Below are 22,310 nucleotides of genomic sequence, written 5' to 3'. Positions count from 1 at the left end.
ACTCAAGTTTTACAGTTCCCAATGAAATATCAGCCCATTCTGTTAAAGAAAATAAGCTGATATGTTGTTCTGTTTTAAAAGTTCCTTTTCATACATTTTCTTTAATATGTGCTCATGCAAATAATATCAAGATAAAGCAAATGCATTTTTTGTAGACCAAAATTGTGAGAATATATTAAGCATTTTGAAGGTTATTTAGATTAGATTCTGATATTATTAAACAATTATTTCAGTAACCTGTGAAATACTAAACAAAAATTAGCCAGGGAATTGTACAGCATTTAATTCATTGCTATCCAGCAGTAATATGAAACCTTGGTCTATCCGCTGCATCCCTTAGCTCACTGAAGGCCAAAGAGATAGCATTTCAGCAGAAGTCATCATACCATATCGTGGCAAGATTCTACATCCTTTCCAATTCCATGGCTGATCAGTGGTGGCTGAGAGGAACAGTTTATAAGAGATACAAACTCGTTCTTGTTATTTTTTGGAAAGTCTTTATATTCAACCTGAAGAAAAGAGAAGGATTTAGTTCTTTTCAAGTACAGGAAATAGATCACGATAGCTATAGATCATTTGCCCATATATGAAGCTAAACTTTACTTTTAATCATTCTGTCAGTATTTACTGTGAAGTTTGACTTGACTTGCAATATTTTTTAGTAATCATGAGAGCTCTGCAAGCCTTCTCAATAAAAGTTACTACGTAGTAATGATCGTTGCTGGGACCTTTATTCTGATCGTAGCTATGTGCATTTAAAATTTTTCCTATTATACTTTTTAATCCACTGAGCTAATTTAACCTATTAATATAGGAACTTACATGCAATTCTGATTAAAGGGACCAAACACAAGAAAATGTACAGCTTACAGCAAATGTTAATGTATGAAAGATTATTCAGGAAAACTGATTTCAGATCAGCCAAGTTCAAGTTCATATTACGTTCGTACATCATGACAATTTTCAGAAAATGCTACTTTCAATTTTATTCTTCCAAGACTTCAGAGTAGCACTGAATTAAGGCTGAGGACACAGTACAGAAATGCACATTTGAAAACTAAATTAAAAAAACCTGTAAAATTCAGTACATTTCATAGGCAGAGTAAAACATTTACATGAATTTCAGCTTAACAAGCAGCCTCAGAATACATCAGTCACCAGCAGAACTAAAAAGCTTTAGAACAAACAACAGCTTGGACCAGTTTTGGATAGCTTTGGAAGAAATCTTGCAAAGCTGAACATTTACCTGGATTCCTTGAACATTGGAAAGATAGTCCAGCTGCTCAGAGGGCCTAGTAAGTGGTCCGTGGGGTACGTGGCCTGATGAGTTGTTATTCTTTAATATGGTCTCAGCAGTAGGAGAAGTACCACCATACAATAGCTCTCTAGCAATCATTGCTGTTACTGTAGCCTTGGCAGGATTTGGGGCTGCCCTACTGAACTCTTTGGTGTGGTGTCCTTGATTGGCTCCTACAGCTTGTGCAACCTCAGGGACCATGGGAAGAATTCCAGCAGGAAGCTGCTGATGGCTGAGATAAGGCATCCTAAACTCATCTTCTTTATTACCTGAGAAGAGAGAGGTACATACTGAAGAGATGCTAGCTATTTCTATGAGGCCTTCTGCAGGCACATGAAGGCATATATAGGTATCAAAAGCCACTTTTGGAGAAAAAAAAAAAAAAATTGTTTCAAATTACTTTTGAAACACTAACAAACTTAGCGAGCTTGAGTCACCTTTGGTGAGTCAGAGATTCAGCATCATCAAGACAGAGTTTGCCTATTGAATAAATGATTCGGTACAACACCTGCTTCTACCAAAAGGAGCACTTTTACCTCCAGGAGCAGTTTCTCCAGGTTAGTCAAGCTTACAGACACCTCAGACAATTGCAACCACATTCTAGATATATCTTTTGGTTTCAGAATTTTTTATTTCATCATTTGAAATGTAGCAGCAAATAATGAAACCATAGTATAGCCAGAGCGACTGTTAAATATTGTAAAGACAGTGACAGATAGTCCACAAAGTTTAAACTGTATATTGTGAAAATATAAACAGGCAGGTAAGGTTAAATGTAATGTTAGTACAGTATGAAGAAGCAAGAATGACTATTTACAGCAAATATCCAACCACAGTCAATTGATAGCAATTTATTGACATTATGGCATAAATTACATTTAAGAGGGATAAGAACAGCTTTTTCGGGGAACTCACATACACAGAACTGTGGAGGAAAATTACAGAGGTGTGCTCAAGAAAGGTGCGGAAGACAGTGCCACTGAAATAAACAGAGGAGTCAGTACTATGGCAGAATAGATAAATGATTCAGCAGGACTGAGCTGTTTCAAGTCTAATGACGAAAGCCAAAATTTGTAGATGGAAGAAAGCAGAGATGGCTAAGTTCAAATAAGAAGTCAGGAAGTTTACCTAAGATCTTATGGATGCAGTAAAACGTTACTAAAGTTCAAGTCAATCCCAACTATTTATAATTTAATCAACAAAATTATACTTAAACACATAAAGCACCTGAAACATACTATCCAGAACAGAAATATGTTGCAATAGACAAACTTTCCATAATGACTCCTCCCAACAGTTTACATTAGAGAAAGCCAATGCCCGTATACTTGGTGGCCAGGTTTGGGTTTTTTTGTTCCAAACAGTTTACATTAGAGAAAGCCAATGCCCGAATACTTGATGGCCAGGTTTGGTTTTTTTGTTCCAGCCAGTCATCTGTGGATCTGACCACTGTAACCATCAACTGTCTGAAATAAACACAGGCACAGTTCCTTGCTCTCAGTCATTAGAGACCAAGCACAGACTACTACAAGGCCATTCCTTCCATCTCCAACTCTGCTTTAGGAAGACCAGCTCTCAGTCATTAGAGACCAAGCACAGACAAAGAAGTTGTTCTGTACTACAAGGCCATTCCTTCCTTCACCAACTCCGCTTTAGGAAGACCGATTTCAGTTAGTACTGACACCCTTTCTCATCTTCATCCCAGGAACAGTCTTCAACATACTGCAGTTATTCCCTCAATGTCTGTAAGGTGATATGGCCAAACTTAACACAGCTAACTCTGCCTCAACAGATTCAGCACTACCCTCCGATTGCTACTCTACCTCAGGCTTAGAGTGACATTTCTGGGGCAGTCTTCCAACCTGCAACCATTCTTCCAAATCTAGGCGGCTATTCCCAGGTGGCAGAAACCCCAACCCTTTTCCCAGGGAATCTGCTCCCATCCTCATTTGGACCCTATACCAGAGAAACATTCTGCTGAGCCAAAGAGGCTGATCTCTCCTCTTCCCCTTACCTTTTCCCCCGCAGAAATTGCCCCCACTTCACTCCTATTGGTTGAAGGAGCCTGGTCCCTGGATCAGAACCCAGCTCAGTCCTGAACATTCATTCTTGTCCTAGAAAGCCCTAGACACAAATTAAAGCCTGTCCCAAGATCCCTCAGATCGAGGTAAGACAAGCCCAGACTGCAGGTAGCAGCAGCTGCCCCTGCACTAACTGCTCGACCGACCCATTAGCACACACATGCTTTTGGCTCAGCCATCTACTCCCTTCCCTGAGCAGGTGGCCAAGCAAGCTGAATACTGTAGGACTTGGAAGGAATAAGCTCTTTGGGATTTGAACAAACCCTTCCCAAAGGGTAGATTTAGTTTGCAAGCCAGCAGTTGCACACCTCTGCTCATTACAGTGTGATAAATGACACTATTGAAGGGACTGAGAAACATGTCTTACACACACATACACACACACACACGCCAACAGGGCCATGGTTCTTTCACTAAGGTTACTTAGTTGAAGTCTCTTCAAAGCCTGGCTCGAAGAAGGTTACTTTTCTTCCATCACCTGGTTTCTTCACTGGTGTCTTAAAAACAAAAGCAAAAAACCCAACCACACAATATCCCTTTAAAACTTCCCCCCGCCCCGCACCTGGTTTCTTCACTGGTGTCTTAAAAATAAAAGGAAAAAAGCCAAACACACAATATCCCTTTAAAACTTCCCCCCACCCCCAAGTTTTAAAGTTTTCAAGATGTAGGTGATCTGACTAGTCAAAATGTTACTGAAAAATGTATTATTCAAAAACCCCAATTATTACATAGCTACCAAGAAGAGACAAGTTCGGTGATTCTTATTCACTGAATGACTAAAACTATCTACAGACCAGTGAAGTGGTATTAAGAACACAGATATTGAGAACTAGATACCATAATAAAGCCAGTTAAACTAACATTGGTATTGGTATTGCTGAGGACAACATACTAGAAAAATGTATTATTCAAAAACCTCAATTATTACATAGCTACCAAGAAGAGACAAATTCAGTGATTCATATTCACTGAATGACTAAAACTATCTACAGACCAGTGAAGTGGTATTAAGAACAGATATTGAGAACTAGATACCATAACAAAGCCAGTTAAACTAACATTATTGGTATTGGTATTGCTGACGTGCTGAGGGACCCACCAAAGAAAGAGACTTGTAGCAAACTTTCAGCTGCAATTGGCGATAAGGCTATTTAAAACTATTGATACCACAAAGTCCTATAACCTACATGCCTACAAGTTTCTAAGACCAATACATCAATTATCACAGGTTCTGAGCCATTCTATAAAGAATACATACATTCATTTAGCCTTCTGATGAGACTTTGATTTACTTGCAAAACTGAACCCTTAATGTATCCAAAATGCACTCGTGCTGAGGGACCCACCAAAGAAAGAGACCTGTAAAAAACTTCCAACTGCAATTGGCGATAAGGCTATGTAAAACTATTGCTACCACAAAGTCCTATAACCTATATGTCTGCAGGTTTCTAAGACGAATACATCAATTATCACAGGTTCTGAGCCATTCTATAAAGAACACATACATCATTTAGCCTTCTGATGAGACTTCGATTTACTTGCAAAATTGAACCCTTAATGTATCCAAAATGCACTAATTTTTTAGAGAACAGTCACCTCAATACAACTGCTTCCTGGCTAGGGCAGAAAGCATGAATTACTACACTGTTACTGCCTTGCAAAGCTGCTATTGTTTCAATTCAGCTTTTCGCTTCCTGGCTAGGGCAGAAAGCATGAATTTACTACACTGTTACTGCTTTGCAAAGCTGCTATTGTTTCAATTCAACTTTTGCTGTAGTATTAAACAGCGGTTGATTCTTAAAGAGACTTACCTTCTCTTCTGTCTTTAATGCTGGCTTTGGAGGTTGAGGTTGAGGGACTTTGAAACCTAAAAGTTCCAACATATTTTCAGCTGCATTGCGTTTAGCAACTTTTTTGTTCGTGCCCATTCCTTCAGCTGTGTGTACACCAACTTTCACCTGGACAAAAGAGGAAGAAAAAACAAATCAATTCTTAAACAGTAGTATGAGGATTCACTTATTAGTGATCTGTGTCTCGAGCATGCCATGAGTCACAAAATAGTTCAAGTGATCATTATTCTAAGTTGTCCTTTATTATCAATGATAATTGCCTTCTAAGCACAAAAAACCCAAAAGGAAATCATACAACTATATTTCATCATCACCATGTTTTTCCCCCACCACGTTTGTCCCCCACCTGTTACTCTCCCTCCGTATTTCTCCCCGCTCTTGTTTCTCCCCCCCTCCATTTTTCCCCCTGTTCTCATCTCCAGTACAGTAGTATGAGGATTCACTTATTAGTGACCTGTGTCTTGAGCACACCATGAGCCAAAAAATAGTTCAAGTGATCATTATTCTAAGCGAGTTGTCACTTATAATGATCATTGGCCTCCAAGAACGAAAAATGCAAACAGAAGTCACACAAACAACTATATTTCATCATCTCACTTTGGCAACAGCCTAAATGCTCAAAACTGGTATCACAGCAGATATAAATTTTCCAAGCTGAAGTTACAGGTTTAGCAGATTTACTAATGTAATGGAAAGAAAGCAACTAACTTTCCTATCTTGGCCAGAATAGGAGAGAGGTCTGGAGAATGCACTTAATTATTAGAGATACTCAGTATTAAAAATACTAGTATGCTATTGGAATTTGCAATGCAGAGTGCAAAAAGTGCTGCACTCTAAAGCAACACACGAAAACTCAGGGGAAGGAGGAAATGAAGGATACCCAGGTTCGTGTTAATAAATCCTACGTTACAAAATATAAGAAGCTCAGTATCTCTTAACAGAATATTAATATTCCTGTTAATTAAAACATTAGGCAATTACAACACAGACTTCTGGTGCCCTATGCAATTTTTTTTTTTAAACATGATTCAGATCACTTTTCTTGAACCTTTATCTTCCTTGAATGTAGGCCACTAGATATTTTCTTAATAAGTTTGGAAATTGGAAATTTGGGCCGTAATCCTGTTAACTTTGTGTATCATCATGACAACCTGATTACCACAAGCCAAAAAAAACCCCAAAGACATCACAGCCATGCAACTAGATTTCTCAAATTAACATACAAACCTGCATAACAAACTCCCTGCGCCTTGGAAGACCACGTTCTGTGATGAGCATGTACTCTGGTTCCTTCTCTTTCTTGGCCTGCTGTATCTGGGCAAGTCTGCTAATGGGATTCATTCCTTGACCATATTCTGGACTTGTTTGCAGCTATGTAGAACAATGTTTAGGAAATAAGCCAAAATTTGTGAATATCTGGTTTAATGGACAAAATGCAGCATGCCACTGAATTAATTCATCTCTAGAATTTAAAAACACTGAAATAAAAGTTGCTTAATGAAACACCGTCACAGCCAAAGAGAAACACTCAATTTATCTGGCTCTGCGGTCACAGTTGACCACATATAACCTACCACTGGTAATAGTTTTACAAGTTCTAATCCTGCTATATTAGGAAGGACAGGCTTGCAGGAGAATCTGCACAAGCAAAATCATGCAAAACCCGAAGCTCTAAAGTCTAAGGCTTGAAAGTCAGAGCTTGATTTTTATGTGTCACTCATTCTTTTGTAAGATTTCTCTTTCACCCTGAATTTACTGGTAACTGTTGTAAAAGTGGCGTAAGAACCCCATTTAGAATGGGAATAAATATATAATTTCATTTGCTGTACCAGACTGCTGATAAACGTTGAGGAGTTGAAGAGTGTTTATAATTAACTCAGAAATGCCTCTCATCTGATGATTATTTATAACAGTCAGATTTCCAATCTGTTTGTCTCTTACCTTCACTATTGATTTTGTTTTCTTTTTGATTCGTGGCTTCATTTTCTCAACCGTAGGAAGGGGTGGCAATTTTTTCAGTTCTTCTAGGACTGCTATTGCAGCATTTTTCTTTGAGATTTTCTTGCTCTTTCCTTCACCTTCGCCCATGAATTCTCCAACTGACACCTTGGTTACAAAGCTCTTCATATGGGGAGGACCACTTTCCTTGGTCACCTGTTTCAGAGGGAAAAACTGAGTGAAAGCGTGATAAACACTTATTAAAAATGGTAGGGCACATTGTTTATAGCAAACTTCTCTCAAGAACTACGGATAAAGAGATTTTAGATTCTCATACAATACAGAAAATAGAGATGTACATCATACTCACGCTAATAACATAATCCCACCCAAATAAACATATACTTTAAGAAGATCAGATGCAGTAAGCAGTAAACAGTATTTACATGTAAGTCATTAAGCCATCTTATTTAATTTACTGATTTACACTTTCAATATTAAAATATTGAAAGAGTTCTATTTCATCAGTGTGTACTTCCACACAGTTAACATCACCTCATTAAATACATCATGTTATGGTCATAGAACATTACAGAGAAAGCAATTCTTTAGGATCCAGCATTTTAGTTCAGAAATCAAGAATTCTGGAGACATCTAAGAGATAGCTGCCTACTATAGATCTAGTCTTTTAACTCCATTCATAACACATCATACTTCAAAATATTCATAAAGTCAAAAAGTAAGAATGAATTAAGAACTTCCACCCACAACTGGCTTTGTGTGACAGTATATTTTTACCAGTGATGCTCAGGCTAATATGCAATAATTGAAAGCTTCATGTAAAATTTCATAGAACAGTTTTAGAAGCAATTTAGATACACACAATTGCCTTTTCTTACTGTAATAATTCAGATAGTTGACTTAAATGTTGCTCTGCCGGCTCAGGAAAGCAGCATGACAAATTAATATTTTAATGAAACAGAGATGCTCCTATGGAAGATACTGATTTAAGATAACTAAAATGATCAAGGAGGGGCAAAGAGGCAGCAAGCAGCCAGGCCAAAGGGAAAGGAAAGTAAGATGCACATGAGGTCACCTCATGGCAAGAAAAGAAACCTATTTGTGAGATTCTGCAACGTGCGGGTAGTCCACATCAGTGCTTAATTAATGCAAATACTTCCATAAATGTCTTTCAGAGTGAGCTATACTCTTTTGCCTCGACTCTGCACTTCAATGTTCTAACCATTAATGTGGGGTTGTGTTTTGTTTCTTCACTGTAATACTGATTTTTCAAAAAGCTTGGAAAAAAGATTGCACAGACAACCACAGCATAGCTGTTCACTCATGTTATGATTTTAGTGCATGAATTTGTGAACAGGTGGATCTTTCTTTTTTCTTCACTTTACCATATGAATCCCGAGACAATCAGAGGTGACTGTCAAAGGTAAAAGTGTATTCACAACTAACAAGACATGTTAAAAGTCAGTTGTTTGGGTTATCTAGAAGAGACTCAACTTACTGTGTACCCTTAATATTCTAATAAAAACAAATCTAGAGCTTGTAAAATAAACATACCTCAAAATTCACAGGCAAGTTCCTTTTAAGTGCAATCTCAAAAACTTGGCTTATTTCAGATTTATTGAGATTTTCATCATCTGGTTCTTTTCCGTTAACCTAAAAGAAGCATACTCTATTTAAAATAAAGATCCTATTAAATTGAATTTTATCCATCCAACCAGTTTACTGAACTCTCAAAATTTTAAGTAGTCTAACCTTTACTGCCGTTTTACGTGAATGTGTAGAAATGTGGCACACATACTACAGAATTGAAACTTAAGAAGCTCATTTAAGGTGTATGTGTAAAAGCTAGCAAACCTTCATATTTTCATGTGCTCGTTACAGGAAAGAACAAATGGAATAAGGGCCAATAGGTTTAAAGATCTATTTCTAGAAAAACAAACTGAAGTGTTAAATGAGCTGATTTCCAAATGGAAGTACCTTTATGAAATACAATTTTCATATGCTGATTGGACATTTGTACCAAAAGCACTAAGACAGTATCAGATAAGAGAAAGGGCAGGAAAAATAAAGATTCTGAGAATGGGACCAATGTGAATAAAGAATGGCTAATTAGACCCTGGCATAGTCCTGTCGTTTAACATGCTCCCTTGTAAGTGCTTCATCTACAGATTTTTTTCTCATCTGAAGAACATGCTATCAGGAACTTGCCTTAAATCAAATCGTGTACATCTCTGAGAACTTACACCTGCTAGGAGGACAGCAGTGCCAGGTGAAGCTTACCTACAGGCACTTCTACGTATCTCCAGGTAAAATTTTGATTGTGATTCCAAAAATGTCTTCACTGATGTTGGGATCAACATGAACTAAGAGGCATGGTAACAGCAACAGAGAAATTTTAAGACTAAGTGTCCAGCAGCGATATTGGAAAGATTACGATAGAGATGAATAGCAACAATTTCACCAATTATATCATGCCACAATACTAGTTATGCAACCAGGTAACAAAAATGATTTAAATATTTCATTGGAGCAGCAGAAATATGCTAGAGAGTTCTCATTGATTAAAAATATTTTTGATGGTAGCAAGCATCCCCAATGTCTGTTACTAAAAGTTAGATTAAAACATGAAGGAAATTTTTTTTTTCCACCACTTAAAGCAGCCTCTTCCCATCTCAGAACAAAATATGAGTAAAATTAATCTTGGTTTTCACTCCTCCCACTGTCCCATCAGATTTCACACTGTTCTTATGGGTTGACCTTGTATTTCAGATTCGAGTTGCAAACATTTCAGAAGAGCACCTATAGCCCAACATCCTTTTACAATGATAAGATCTGATACTTCTGATCCCACTACTACATCCAGTCTGCAAACTCTATGCGGAGGTGTACATAGAGCAATCTTCAGGTCTGCGAAAACTGAGACCGCACGATGGTACCACTCCCACAGGAGCAAGGTAGATGCACTGTGCATTAGACTGCATGAGAAACGTGGAGGCAACACCTACACTAGAGGAACCATACTATACCTCAGCAGAAGGCACAACGCAGGTAAAAATTGGCAAAACCAAGATTGAATACAGGAGTCAAAAGTCTTGATCATCATATTCTAAAACCTATTTCAAATGCAATTGGTAAGTTCAAAAGGAACAGCATCATATACCCAGAAAAAATATTTTAACTACTAAGGTCTTATTTTATTACAGTCTAGGTGTTACAGCAAGTTTACTACCAGGAATAATCTGTCACTACCCTTACTATCAAAACATTAAAGCACACTTTAATTACAAATATTTTTCCCCTCCTTGTAATTTCAGATATATTCTAGTTTTTCAAATTCCAACATTTTTTCTTGTGAAGGTGACCAGGACTTCTCTTTATTGGATTAGATTTTTCCCATTTAATATCCTTTCAAGAGAATACAAATAAATAGTATGGAATTATTTGCTATATTCTGGTGTATATTCTTGACATATTCCAAGTCTGTTCACACGGTGTAAAACACAGGTACTTTTCTTCAATACCTTTATCTAAAAAGAGTAAATTAATAGCAAAATAACAATTAACAGACTGTAACTATTTTACCGATTATTTTGCCCCTACTTGAGTTCTGGAATCAGTTTATTTTATAAATAAAAAATAATCATACACACACACTCTCCCTCTTTCTCCTTCCCTGCACACCTCAAGGCAGATGATCTATAAAGTCTGCTTTTAAAGTAGTTTGCATGTGTGCATAGACTAAACTCTTCAAGGAATCTATGCCTCTAAATCAGAATGAGACCACTTATATATATGAGGCCACAAATATAACCATTTACCACTCTTAGCTCTCATCAAATTGTTCGAAGCCATCTCTAACAAGTGAAAAAAACAGTCACAAAAGGAAACAAAAGTGACAGATTAAAAAACTCCCAAGCCAATTGCAACAGTAATATACTCCTTTAAGAGGGATTCACCCTTTTCTAGCAACTTTCAACATGCACTTCCTCAAGGACTGCTTATAAGCAAATTATGAAAACCAGTGGAGCTGCTGATTAGAACTACCTTGATTTCAACATAGGTATCAGTCTGACTATTTTTTTCCATGTTAAGGGTATAAAGAGCAGCTGATATTTACCAAATAAGCTGGCAAAAAACATAGAAGCAATTCTGGTTTTAGTATTTTCAATCAAAAGTTAGAATTTCTGTCTAAGAATTGTGCTAGAAAGCATAGCGTTCTATGTTTTCTAAGATTTAAATCAATGCTTTATCATCTCTGTCTTTGAATATGCAAAGTAACCCCATACTGCAACTTCGTCAGTGTGTCTTAACTCCAGTCAGGCTAATTTAGGTTGGAAGGGTCCTTTGGAGGTCTCCTACTACAGCCTCCCACTCAAAGCAGAGCAGACTTTAAAATTAAATTGGGTTGTTCAGGCAGGGCTTTGTCCAGTTGAGAGCTAATATTATTAAATCTTTTTCCAGCCACTTGCTTCTAGATTTGCAGTCTGAGAAGGTGTGGGAAATGGTCATTCTTACCCTTAAAGTCTAATCATTTTATTCAGAGATTTCTTCTTAAGCACTGAATACTTTCTAATTTAAAAATACAAGAGTAAAATCCTGTAAATACAAAAATTTGTAAAATAAAAATAAAAATAAAGAAATAAAAATTTACAAAATTACTCCCCTCCCCCCCCAAAAAAAACCCCAAACCCCAAGAGTTCAAGCTTAAGCATATTCTGTTTACACACACACACAAATGGGATACACAAAAATAACTACATTTAAAATGAAAATTACTAGCAACATCAAATAACAGGTAGGAAGTATCAGGATTATGTCTGCTTGTGAAATCTTAATTTGCCTCCATTGTACACACGCATTATAATAGCATCTCTTATGATCTTACGCTACCGTATCCTTCAAGGACCTTGCCTCACTGAATGCAAGAATGAAAAGTGCTCACTTAGTGGTAAAATCTTCCTTATTTTATCTTCATCTTGTCTAGTGCAAAAGGCGGTTACAAAAACAGCAATTCCCTCAGACATTCCTAAAACTACAATATTTGAAAGCCACAAATATTAATGAACTTAGCATTTAAGTACCAAACTTTAAATTAAGATCTGATTTATCCAAGTACTTACTATAAAACAGTACTCTCTGTTCAAAGGATTGCTCTCCTTAAGCATAGCTGCATTTCTTACTGTTCATTTTGTAGACAAGTCAAACAAACAGAAAAATAAAATGACAAATGCATGTTTCTCGTGAAAGTTTAAGTGACTTGCCCAGCATATGTATAGTAGGGTCAAGACAGCATTCAGTTCGCAGCGAGTTTGCAACTGTTTTATTCATAAAATAATTCCCCTTTCTTGCAATCTCTTGCATTATTCATAATAGTATTTCCCTTATTATGTCCTTAAAAAACAAAAAAAAAAAAAAAAGGAAAGACTCTGTAGGTTTACTTCCTTTACCTCTCAATTTACACCCCTTACACTGAATGAGACATCCTATAGAAAAGGATACGTGGCCACATAAAGACAACTGCGGTGTTTGTTCTGAAGACCTCACATTACTCAACTTTAAACACAACTCGCAACTCTACAAATATTCAGAAAGTCACTTGTACAGAAGCATTTCTAAAAAAGTGAACAGAAAAGAATTCAATTACATGTGATCCTATTATCTTCTGCAGAGTTGGACTCCTTGGTTCCAGTACACAGAACTTTGCTACCTGAGGTGGAAAAATGGCTGATGACAGTAGGTTATCTTTTACGAGGGTGAGTGCAAAAAGAGGATATTATGCGTCACTGACACAGAACGATAATACTCAGGAATTTGGGGTGCCCCTGCACTGAAGGGGAACATCCCCCTCAGGCTTGACCTCTCCTGTGTGAAGACCTCCAGCTTGTCCCTGACCACACTCTGCCTATCACCAGTTCTAGATTTCAGTGCAGAAGTCATCTCCACTCTTTCAGCTTCTATTCCCAGCATCACTCTCTTCTCCCCAATAGCATTTGTAATCCCTTAACTCTTAGTAGCCTCTATTATTCAATGATCTACATTCCTCCAGGAGAGCTTTCTGTTACCTGAACCACTACCATCGGTGCATCCTAGGCCTCTTCCCTGAACTATCAGAACCAGTGTTTTTGCCTAATTATCTGGGCAATGCTCTCTCCTACCAACACACTCGGAAGTTTTAACTCAGCGTCCCTTGGCTTCACAACACATTTCCTCAATCCTCTTGCTCTGCCATTCCTGATAGTTCCCAGCTATTTTTTTTTTTGCCAGTCTGAGACCCCTTGTTACCTTCTTGCCCAATTCTTCATTTTCCTTCTTTCTCAGCACATAGCCAGACTCCATATCCAGCAAGTTCTCATGCTCCCCAGATTGTAAGTTATCAGTCTAACCTCCACTTCCTGTTCCTCACCTCTCTGGCAATGTCCTAGTCTCTCTTGCTTCTAGGTTTGTATTACATGGCCTCCTCCTCAACACGATCTAGATGCCAACATGGAGTACATCAATAGATCTCTTGCTCTTAGTTGTAACATCAAGCCCTTATAACTCAGATAGGTATAATGAGCCCATAAAGGAAAGACTAAATACACTCTTTGTAGTAGTCTTTGGCCAAAGCAGTCAGCCAACACATGCGGAGAGGGTGCACACAGTCAACCAGCCCCAGAAGCTATGAGTAACTCCTGCGCACACAATGAGACCTTTTGCCTAAAGCAACTTAACAAAAAAGCATGAAAAAGATCAATAACAGTGTCTTGGAATGGAAAGTGCTGGGCAGCCATCAATATATGGAGGGATAAAAATTTGTTTCTTATATTCATATCAAAATGTGTGTATGAGTTTACTACTTCCATGAACTTTCTGCTTTTCTAGAACTTCCATGGTTCTTTCCAAAATCATGTAGGAATATTGCTCAGGAAGCAAATCCATGCCCGATTTCTATGTTGCCCATACTAGAATGCAAGTACCCCATTTACACTCTTCTTCAGAAGTTTGTATATGATCTGTACCTGATATTAGATATTAGTTCCTATCTATGCTTCCAGTGCTCATATCTGACAGAAGTCTATAGCATTGCTGTGGAAAAATATGACAGCAAAAGAATTAATATAACTTCATTTGGGAAAACTCTAGTTCCATAGAAATTTATGTTTTTAAATCAAAGTGATTCTATTGACACAAGTAGGTCAACACTACTGCACAGAATTAAATTTCACAACTGTCATCTTCCTCTCAATAAGGAAAAAATCTACAACAGTATCTCAGTTTATCTCAGCAATTTACGCTTACAACACTAAGATTAATTCCCACCTCTGGTTTCTCAGGCAAGGGCTCATTCTGCAGAACTTTCAGTGCTTTAGCAGCTGCATCATGCTTAGCAGCTTGTCTTGTTCTTCCTTTCCCATGAAACTGCTGCCCTCCAATTGAAAGCTCAACTTGATAAAGTAAGGGCCCAACAGGAAATGGGTAAAAGTACCTGCAAAGAGAGAGATTTAAATAAGCAAATAGTTCGGCCTACAAAGTAAACAGAAACATAAGTTATACGCGGATGAATCTCTTGGATGTCAGTAAGCATGACTCAGCACTGAAGCACTAGTATTAAAAAGCCAAATTTTGATTTAAAGTCTAAAAGATTTTAGAGACAGACCTTTGAAACAGAGTATCAACATTTCTTGTTTTACAATACCAACACATTTGTAACAGAGAAAGACAATGTAACTATGCTTTTATAGACTTGGTAGGCCAGTAAGTTTTGAATTCTCAATTCCTATGCCCATATAAAATTCTTTAAACTAAAGCTTTAATTTAAATAGTTTTAGAAAAAGCAAACTGTTTTCTTCACTTTTCCTTTTACACAGAAAGGAAATGGAAGAAATATTTAGCTAGTATTTAGCTATTCACTTCATGAAGCTGGCTATATCCGAATGCCCTCAAAAACACTTCATCATTTGGTTCAGTTCCCTTTTTCCTCCCCTTCCCCCCCGCCCAAAGAAAAGAAAAAAAATTAAATAAGACAAATTACAGATATTAATGGGGTGTACGTATCAAAGCTTTTTGCCTCATAAGCTGGCTATGTTTCAAGCTGAATATCCCTTTACGGGACCTTGTATTTCTAGCTAGTTTTCAGAAGATAGCATCAAAGCACTCGGATCATGAGAGCAGAAGTCCAAAGATATGAGACTGCAAAACCCAAAAAATTAAACAACACATACCGTGGAGGATAAGTACCACCTCTCATAGTGTAGTTGTAAGTGGATCTCATCCCTGTATAAGGATCGATAGGTTTGTACATAGGTTTCTTTCCCAGCTTCATGCAAAGTGCATTTAACTCCACTGTGGGGGTTACACTGTCTAAATAAAAAGGAATATAAAAAGAGTTGTCCAACTGTCACAAGGAACTGAAACAATCTAAACTCTTATGCTGTCTCAAAGCAGGGAAAAATTAGCTCAAGTTTTGCCATATGCAGCATCTTAAACAAATGAATTCTGAATAGAAATGCTAATGAACACAAAGAAAATAAGTCTATACGATACATATTAAATTAGCAGCTTAGTACAGTTGAGACAAATCCTATTACAAAAAAGTGAATTTGCTGGGAGCTTTTTTTTGGTTTTGTTTTTGGTTTTGTTTCGGTTTGTTTGTTTTTTTAATTTTATTTTATTTTGCTTTAAACTTGTGAAGCTACCGATTTATTTATTTTTACAGCATATTTAATGATGTGGTCTACAGAACAGAAATTTCTCTTCCCCAAAGAATACTTTTAAATTAAATTAACAGACATGCTACATATCTTCTGTTTCTGTTGTTTACTGAGAACAATCAAACATTTCTCTTTGTACTCAATGACCTAAGAAGGGTTTTTATGACTCTTCGCTTTCAAATTGCAACTTGCCTTTTCAAAAGGAAGGTATATTGCTACTGATGGCTATAAACATTTCTCTCAGTGTAGATATCGTGTGGATGAAGAATTGACTCACTGACTATTCCCATTTGAGAAAGAACAGTCACGTAAATGGTCATTTTTTCTATCACAGGCCTCACTGGCTCAAAAAATCAGCGTGTATTCTATTACAATAGTGTTTTGTTATAAGGCAATTGCCAAAAGAAAATGAAATTATGGAACAGATTCACAGACAAAATAAGTAATTGCTAGCTTCTAATATTTTCACTGTTGACCGTACAAAGGGTTTCTAAAGAAAGAATTTAGGTGATATTAGAATACAACGGGCACAGAAGGTAAGTTTTAACCTTTGCTGAACATACTAATGCTATCCAGTAGCTTTGCTTTCAAGTGACTAAGAGTAAATGCAAAACAATCACACGTGCAGCTGTGAAGCTAGTTCATACTTAATTTTACATTTTAAATATATCTTAAAAGCAATCTTAGTAAAGTAAGAAGTTCCCTAAACATAGCTAACTACACCTTAAATACAAATCAACATCTATTTCTCTTTAAAGAAGTGATGATAAATGATGCGAATTCTAAAGTTCTGATCCAATCCCTCAACACAAATTTAACAGTTTTGGGTTTTTGGGGGTTTTTTTGCTTGTTTGTTTGTTTTTCTTTTTAAACTTCATTTCCAAAGAAATCTTTATTGTCAAGCTTTTGAATTATCCTATCAGAATTACCAAACACATTCATCTGCCCACACAAAAGATTATTCTTTGCTGTGACCAAACTCCTCATGGTTTGTTTTTTGTTTGGATTTTTTTTTTACTTACTTTTTTTTTTTTTTTTAAGAGTAGGATAAACAGCTTTTTCAGGATTCCACCACGTGTTACAATACAAAACCGTAAGTTAAGCAGTGGGTTCTTCAAGCCTGAATGACTTGATGGAAAACCCTATACTTTAACTTGTTAATATGATGATTTTTTTTTTTTTAATGTCATCTACAATGATCAAAGATTAACTCAAGATGATGTTCTCACAAAACCTGACAATTGGCATTGTTAAATATGCAGAATCACTGTTTTTATTCATCCTTATGCAACATTAAAATACATACCAAAACTAGAAAGGTGTATTTTTTTTTATTTTTTTTTTTTAAATCAGTTTGTTGTGGCATATACCTGGATTCTTGCCTTCACTACGAGAGGGACGAGCCGTAGGCTTAGGGAATTTTGTCCCTTCCAAAGCTTTGGCAGCTGCTGCATGTTGCGCTTTTTTAATACTAGTTCCTTCAGCTTCCCAGTGCTGGTCCCCAAGAGTCAGTTGCACTGTAAACACCTCAAAAATAGAAAACATGAATTTTATTATGAGCTGCTTCAGAATTCACATAATTTATTAGACCTTTAGAGTCCTTTAGTGATGTAAAAGTTGAGAATATGCTAATCAAAGCTTTCCTCAACCACCATGTCATCTCCAGATTTTAAACACTTCGGACATCAATAGGATTTCCCTAATTACTGAACTAAGAATTTCACAGTAACTGTAGCTAGCAACTATCCTGCATACTGCATGAGATCATATAGGCTAAAAAACAAAAGACACAATGTGTATAGAGGTGACAGCTACATGGATAGCTGGTATGCCAACATTACTCTGAACAGCAGCCTTGAAATTCAGACTTTTTTATTCCACATAACTTGATTCTTGCTTTAATACTGTAGGTTTGTTTTTTTTTTTTTTTAAACGATATTTTTCAGCAGTTTGAAGAAAGACAAGTTCAAGTTGCACCATAAAAGCTTCTACATGCCCACAGGTGAGCACAAACCTACTTGACTATAGAGCAAAGCTCTGTGGCACTTCTTTTTAAGTATGTGGGATAAGGAAGGATACATATTGCCCTAAATTTTCACAAATTAATCAGACAACAGCAAGCCAAGGTCTCCCTGGTAATTAAATGAAGTTTAATTTCAATGAGAATGAAAACACAAGTGAACAGATGCTCTGAATGTTATTCCAATACTTTTTGTAAATGCAGACCTTGCCCCCTTGGCACATTGAAGATGACATTACATATATTTTGGACGAAAGATTTTAGTTCTTAATATTATTCAATTCCAAGGCAATTCCTCTAACATACACAAACACTGTTCTGGGAAACAGATGATGTCAGATTAAACAGACACATCCCAAGCTGATTTTCCTTGTATGCTTTGACCTCAGTTCTCATACAACAGAGATCTTCAATGAGGATTAAAAAGTTTAATAATGCTAGAACTCCCTTCTTCGTTGTTCTCTAAGTAACGCAAACTGCTTGTATATTTGCTATATTCCTGAAAAACTATCTCTCTGCATATGAACAGAACACCAAAGGAATTGTATATTACCGAGATTTTGATACATTGTAAAAGATACGCCATGATATGGGATGCCGACCACTTGTTGGTCTACCCTAGGCATTCCTATATTTCCACTGTGAAGAACTAAAGATTCTTTTGCTAAAGTAACTGTTCCAGAGCAGATGAATGTTCAGTGCTGTTCAATCATACTGTATTTCAGGCATTAAAGAACATATACCAAGATCCTTGTTTCCCAAATATCGGGCAATTAGGATAGAAAGGTTCATTTTATTTACAACTAAAACAGAGCAAACAGCAAAGCAACAGTTATGATGTGCACAAGAGAGAACAACTCTTAATTTTACGTAGTAAGAATTCTGGGCATATCAACAAATACAGATTTGTACCTTACCAACTACATAGACACAAAAGCATTAAAACTCCTTATGTAGCATTTTTCCTAAAGAAACATAATTGCCATAAATCTTCCTGTATCTCATGGGATAATTTGGACTAAGAAACTATTTTAATCTTTTAAAGTTGGTGGGATTAATCTCAAAATATTAAAATGCACCACAGGAAGAACACAGAAAATTTGCAGCACAGGCAAGATGTAGAACCAAAGCTTAACAACGTACTAGAAAGTGATTGTATAAAGATCATCCGTATTTAAAACAAAATTTTTTAGCAAGGGACAAACCTTGCTTTATTAAATGAAAGTCAATGCCAAGCATTTCATAATGGAGCTAACATAAATAACTCTTCAAAAAAGCTAAGTAGTTTTAGGTAACAGGTAAGTTCAACCTTTATGTACTTTGGAAAATCAACTTTGTAGTACACATGTAACAGCTTCACACTTCCCTACTATCGGTTCTTTGGTGAGCTTCCCATTCCTCTCTATTATTCTATATTATCTTGCACCAAAAGCATATACTTTGGCTTTCCACTTATGAAAGAGCATGAACAACAGCAATAAGAAACTTATATTTACCTTAGAATGAGCTGGACCTTGCTCACTCAAAAGCTTATACTCAGGCTGAATCTTGTTGAAACGGGCTAACTCATTCACAAGACACATTGGGGTTTTCTCTTTGGGGTTTGCCATGTTTGAAGGAGCTGAAAGATTACATAAAATCAGATAAATGAACAGGTAGCTATGAACTCTACTACAATTTTTAATTAAAAAGAAATCTTATTGGCTTAGCATTTAGTTGTCTGCAATACACCACTTCTCAGAAAAGATTTGCTGGAATAGGCAGCTCTGCTCATTAGCGAAACTGGCAACAATCTACTGAACTTTGGGATTTCCAAGCAATGCGCACGCCTAAAAGACAGCATCATTAAATTTAATGTTTTAATGCAAGCCAGAAGTATGAAGTTAGCTGACTCCCACATTTAGCTTGCATCTTACGTAGTACATTTCAAGGAGCAAATCTTCTAAGTATTCATCATGGTCACTTGCTCTGAATAATTTCAAAAAGTCAGTTAATTTCTTTTTCCTTCTCCTATTTTTCCCTATTATCTATTTTTTATTTATTACCTTTTATTCTCTCTATTATATTTTACAAACATTTCAACTACTAGAACTTCGTGGAAAAGTATGCTTCTGTCTCAAACAGATTTCGTTCAATAGGGAGAAAGCATCACAAGCTACTGTAGTTGGACAAATATTACTTTTAAAGTATTGTAGGTGCAAGACATCAGGAATATATCATGCCAAACTATAAACACTAAGAATATATACACTTATCAACAGACACTCAAGCTTACCTGCAGCTGCATTGGTGGATGTAACTGATGCAGAGGGTAAAGCAGAGTTTTGGATAGGTCTACCTGCATTTTCAGAGGGCAAAGAACTAGTAGTAGAAGGAATACTCAAAGGCTGTGAAAGAGTTGGGTTTTTATTCAATATTTGGCTCCCTGCAAGGGCAGCAGAAGGATTCTGAATTTGAACTTGAGACATGTTCACTTCCAACCAGAGCAAATTACTGTAGGTAAACAGCTTTGAATGCAGGCAAACTCAGTGTGATGAAGCCAAATTGCTGACCTACAATGTAAAGATGAAAGAAAGGTTATACTAAATATTTAGCATTCTCTAACTAACAATCTATTGAAATTCTTTCTTCATTAGCAAAAAGGGGAAAAGGGGAAAAAGTGTTCAATCAAGCATCCATTGTTTCCATTTTGTATGCAATAGGTCACTTAAGCATCCAGCTTTAACAGCATATTTCAATCTATACGCCCTATCATGTTTCACATTTCTTTCATTTATAAAAGAGGAGTAGTACAGAAGCTTTATTTATGCTTGTTCATTTAAGATAACTATCCATCTGTTTTCCCCATCACTGAATCCACTTACAAAGCAAATCCAGTTACTTAAACTGATAGCCACTGCTTACATACTAAACAAAGAGCAACTTTCATGAACAGATTACATTTCATGCATTCTACCATTTGAAGTTAAAGTTTTTAACTTGCAAGGACAAGCAATAAATGCAGTCTTTACAAAACAACTATTTAGAGCATGCACCCTTTGTTACAATCATATACTTTTTTCCCCCAGGATCACCAAGAAGAATGCCTAGCCATTTATGAGGGGAACACAACTGGTGTCCTGCAGAAAATGCCGAAGTAGCTGTGACTGGGAAAAGCGAAGGTGTAAGAGTTCATAAACTTTATGAGCTTCATGCGTTTTGAAGGTTACTTCTATTTAAGTCAGAACATGTCTCAGTCACAGTTCAATCACCAATTTAGAGTTATTTGGCCTTGAACACTGTAAACAAGTGTTGAAAGTGCTCATAGGCACCTATGTTCATTTGAGAAAAAACACCTCCAAGCGATGAACTTGCACCAGTCAATGTGAAGTATTGTGACAGGTCTTTCCTCCACCAACAAATTAGTATTAGATCTCTCTTACACATGGATGCAACATTATCTTCATGCTCAGACAGTTAAACCTAAATATACAGTAACAGGTTGCCAGTTTGAAGGCTATCATTGCTGCCAGAGCTCAGCTGCCCATATCTGCTTACGATCCACATATCAACTTATTTATTAAAAATAAATTTTACAGCCAAGTAAATACATTTTACACACACAGGCACACACGCATGCACACATACACTGGTCACCTACAGATTTTATTAGGGCAGCAAACGAAGATTTATTCTTTCATAATTTAGAGATGAAAAAGAGAAGAGAAATCACTGCTCCAGATACCACCAGGGAGCTATTAGTAGCAACACAACTCCACTAGTGCTCTGTAAGCTTCAAATTCTGAACCTGTGAATGGACTTCCAAATGTAAGAGGAGCAGCAATGAGTCAGAGAGAAGTTTTTAGCTAGTTACTGACAAAACAAACCTAAGAGGAGAACCTAGGTTAATACATTCATGGATACAAAGATTTATTTATTTATTTATTAAATAAGAGGAAAGAAGCTGCTGGGAAACAACAAATACAGCAACAAATCTACCATCTGGAATATTTTTACTTTGAAAAAACATCATAAACATGGCAGGCTTATCATACTACCGGTTGGATAACTTTGTTTTTTACTAGAGAGTGAAATTAGTTCAGATCTCATTAGTTCAGAAGACCTACATGTAGATTACACTCAAAACAAATCCTGTATTTGACTACTAAATTTGCAGAAGTTATACACTGGATGCATTATAACTGTGAAAAGGGTATTAGGGCGTCTATCTAAAGGAGCTCCAAGAAGTTGTAAGATAAGGATGAAAAGTATGTAGATTAAGACTCCAGGGTAATAATTTTATAATCACTAAGTTTCATTCCCAGGAGCATCACTAGAAACACTGAAAATTTTCAGACATAATACAACAATAATAATTGCCCAGTAAAGACTACAAAGTCTTGCAGTGCAATAAAAAAAGCTAATTCTCCTTTC

At 36.5% G+C, this 22,310-nt stretch overlaps 1 protein-coding gene across 4 annotated transcripts in view; it reads right to left on the bottom strand.

The window, feature by feature from the left end:
- The window catches only part of STAU1 (staufen double-stranded RNA binding protein 1), a 28,160-nt gene that overhangs the window by 2,888 nt on the left and 2,962 nt on the right, over positions 1-22,310 (bottom strand). For 2 of the 4 annotated variants that reach the window (XM_009583632.1, XM_009583633.1), the window contains exons 1-12: positions 20,173-20,453; positions 19,394-19,518; positions 17,248-17,404; positions 15,389-15,527; positions 14,487-14,652; positions 8,742-8,840; positions 7,170-7,400; positions 6,456-6,599; positions 5,190-5,336; positions 3,803-3,875; positions 1,247-1,566; positions 387-509 (exon numbers count right to left, since the gene is read on the bottom strand). In XM_009583632.1, the coding sequence (XP_009581927.1) occupies positions 387-509; positions 1,247-1,566; positions 3,803-3,875; positions 5,190-5,336; positions 6,456-6,599; positions 7,170-7,400; positions 8,742-8,840; positions 14,487-14,652; positions 15,389-15,527; positions 17,248-17,404; positions 19,394-19,518; positions 20,173-20,365 (1,917 nt within the window). In that variant the 5' untranslated portion in view covers positions 20,366-20,453. Of the gene's footprint in view, positions 1-386; positions 510-1,246; positions 1,567-3,512; positions 3,515-3,801; positions 3,876-5,189; positions 5,337-6,455; positions 6,600-7,169; positions 7,401-8,741; positions 8,841-14,486; positions 14,653-15,388; positions 15,528-17,247; positions 17,405-19,393; positions 19,519-20,172; positions 20,454-22,310 lie in introns of those variants that run through there. The other 2 variants (XM_009583636.1, XM_009583635.1) reach the window with 2 other exon arrangements.

Source organism: Fulmarus glacialis, unplaced genomic scaffold, assembly GCF_000690835.1.
Source record: "Fulmarus glacialis isolate BGI_N327 unplaced genomic scaffold, ASM69083v1 scaffold8388, whole genome shotgun sequence".
Taxonomy (NCBI): domain Eukaryota; kingdom Metazoa; phylum Chordata; class Aves; order Procellariiformes; family Procellariidae; genus Fulmarus; species Fulmarus glacialis.
Note: the sequence above shows the minus strand (reverse complement) of the source record. Positions and strands in the feature narration are given on the sequence as shown.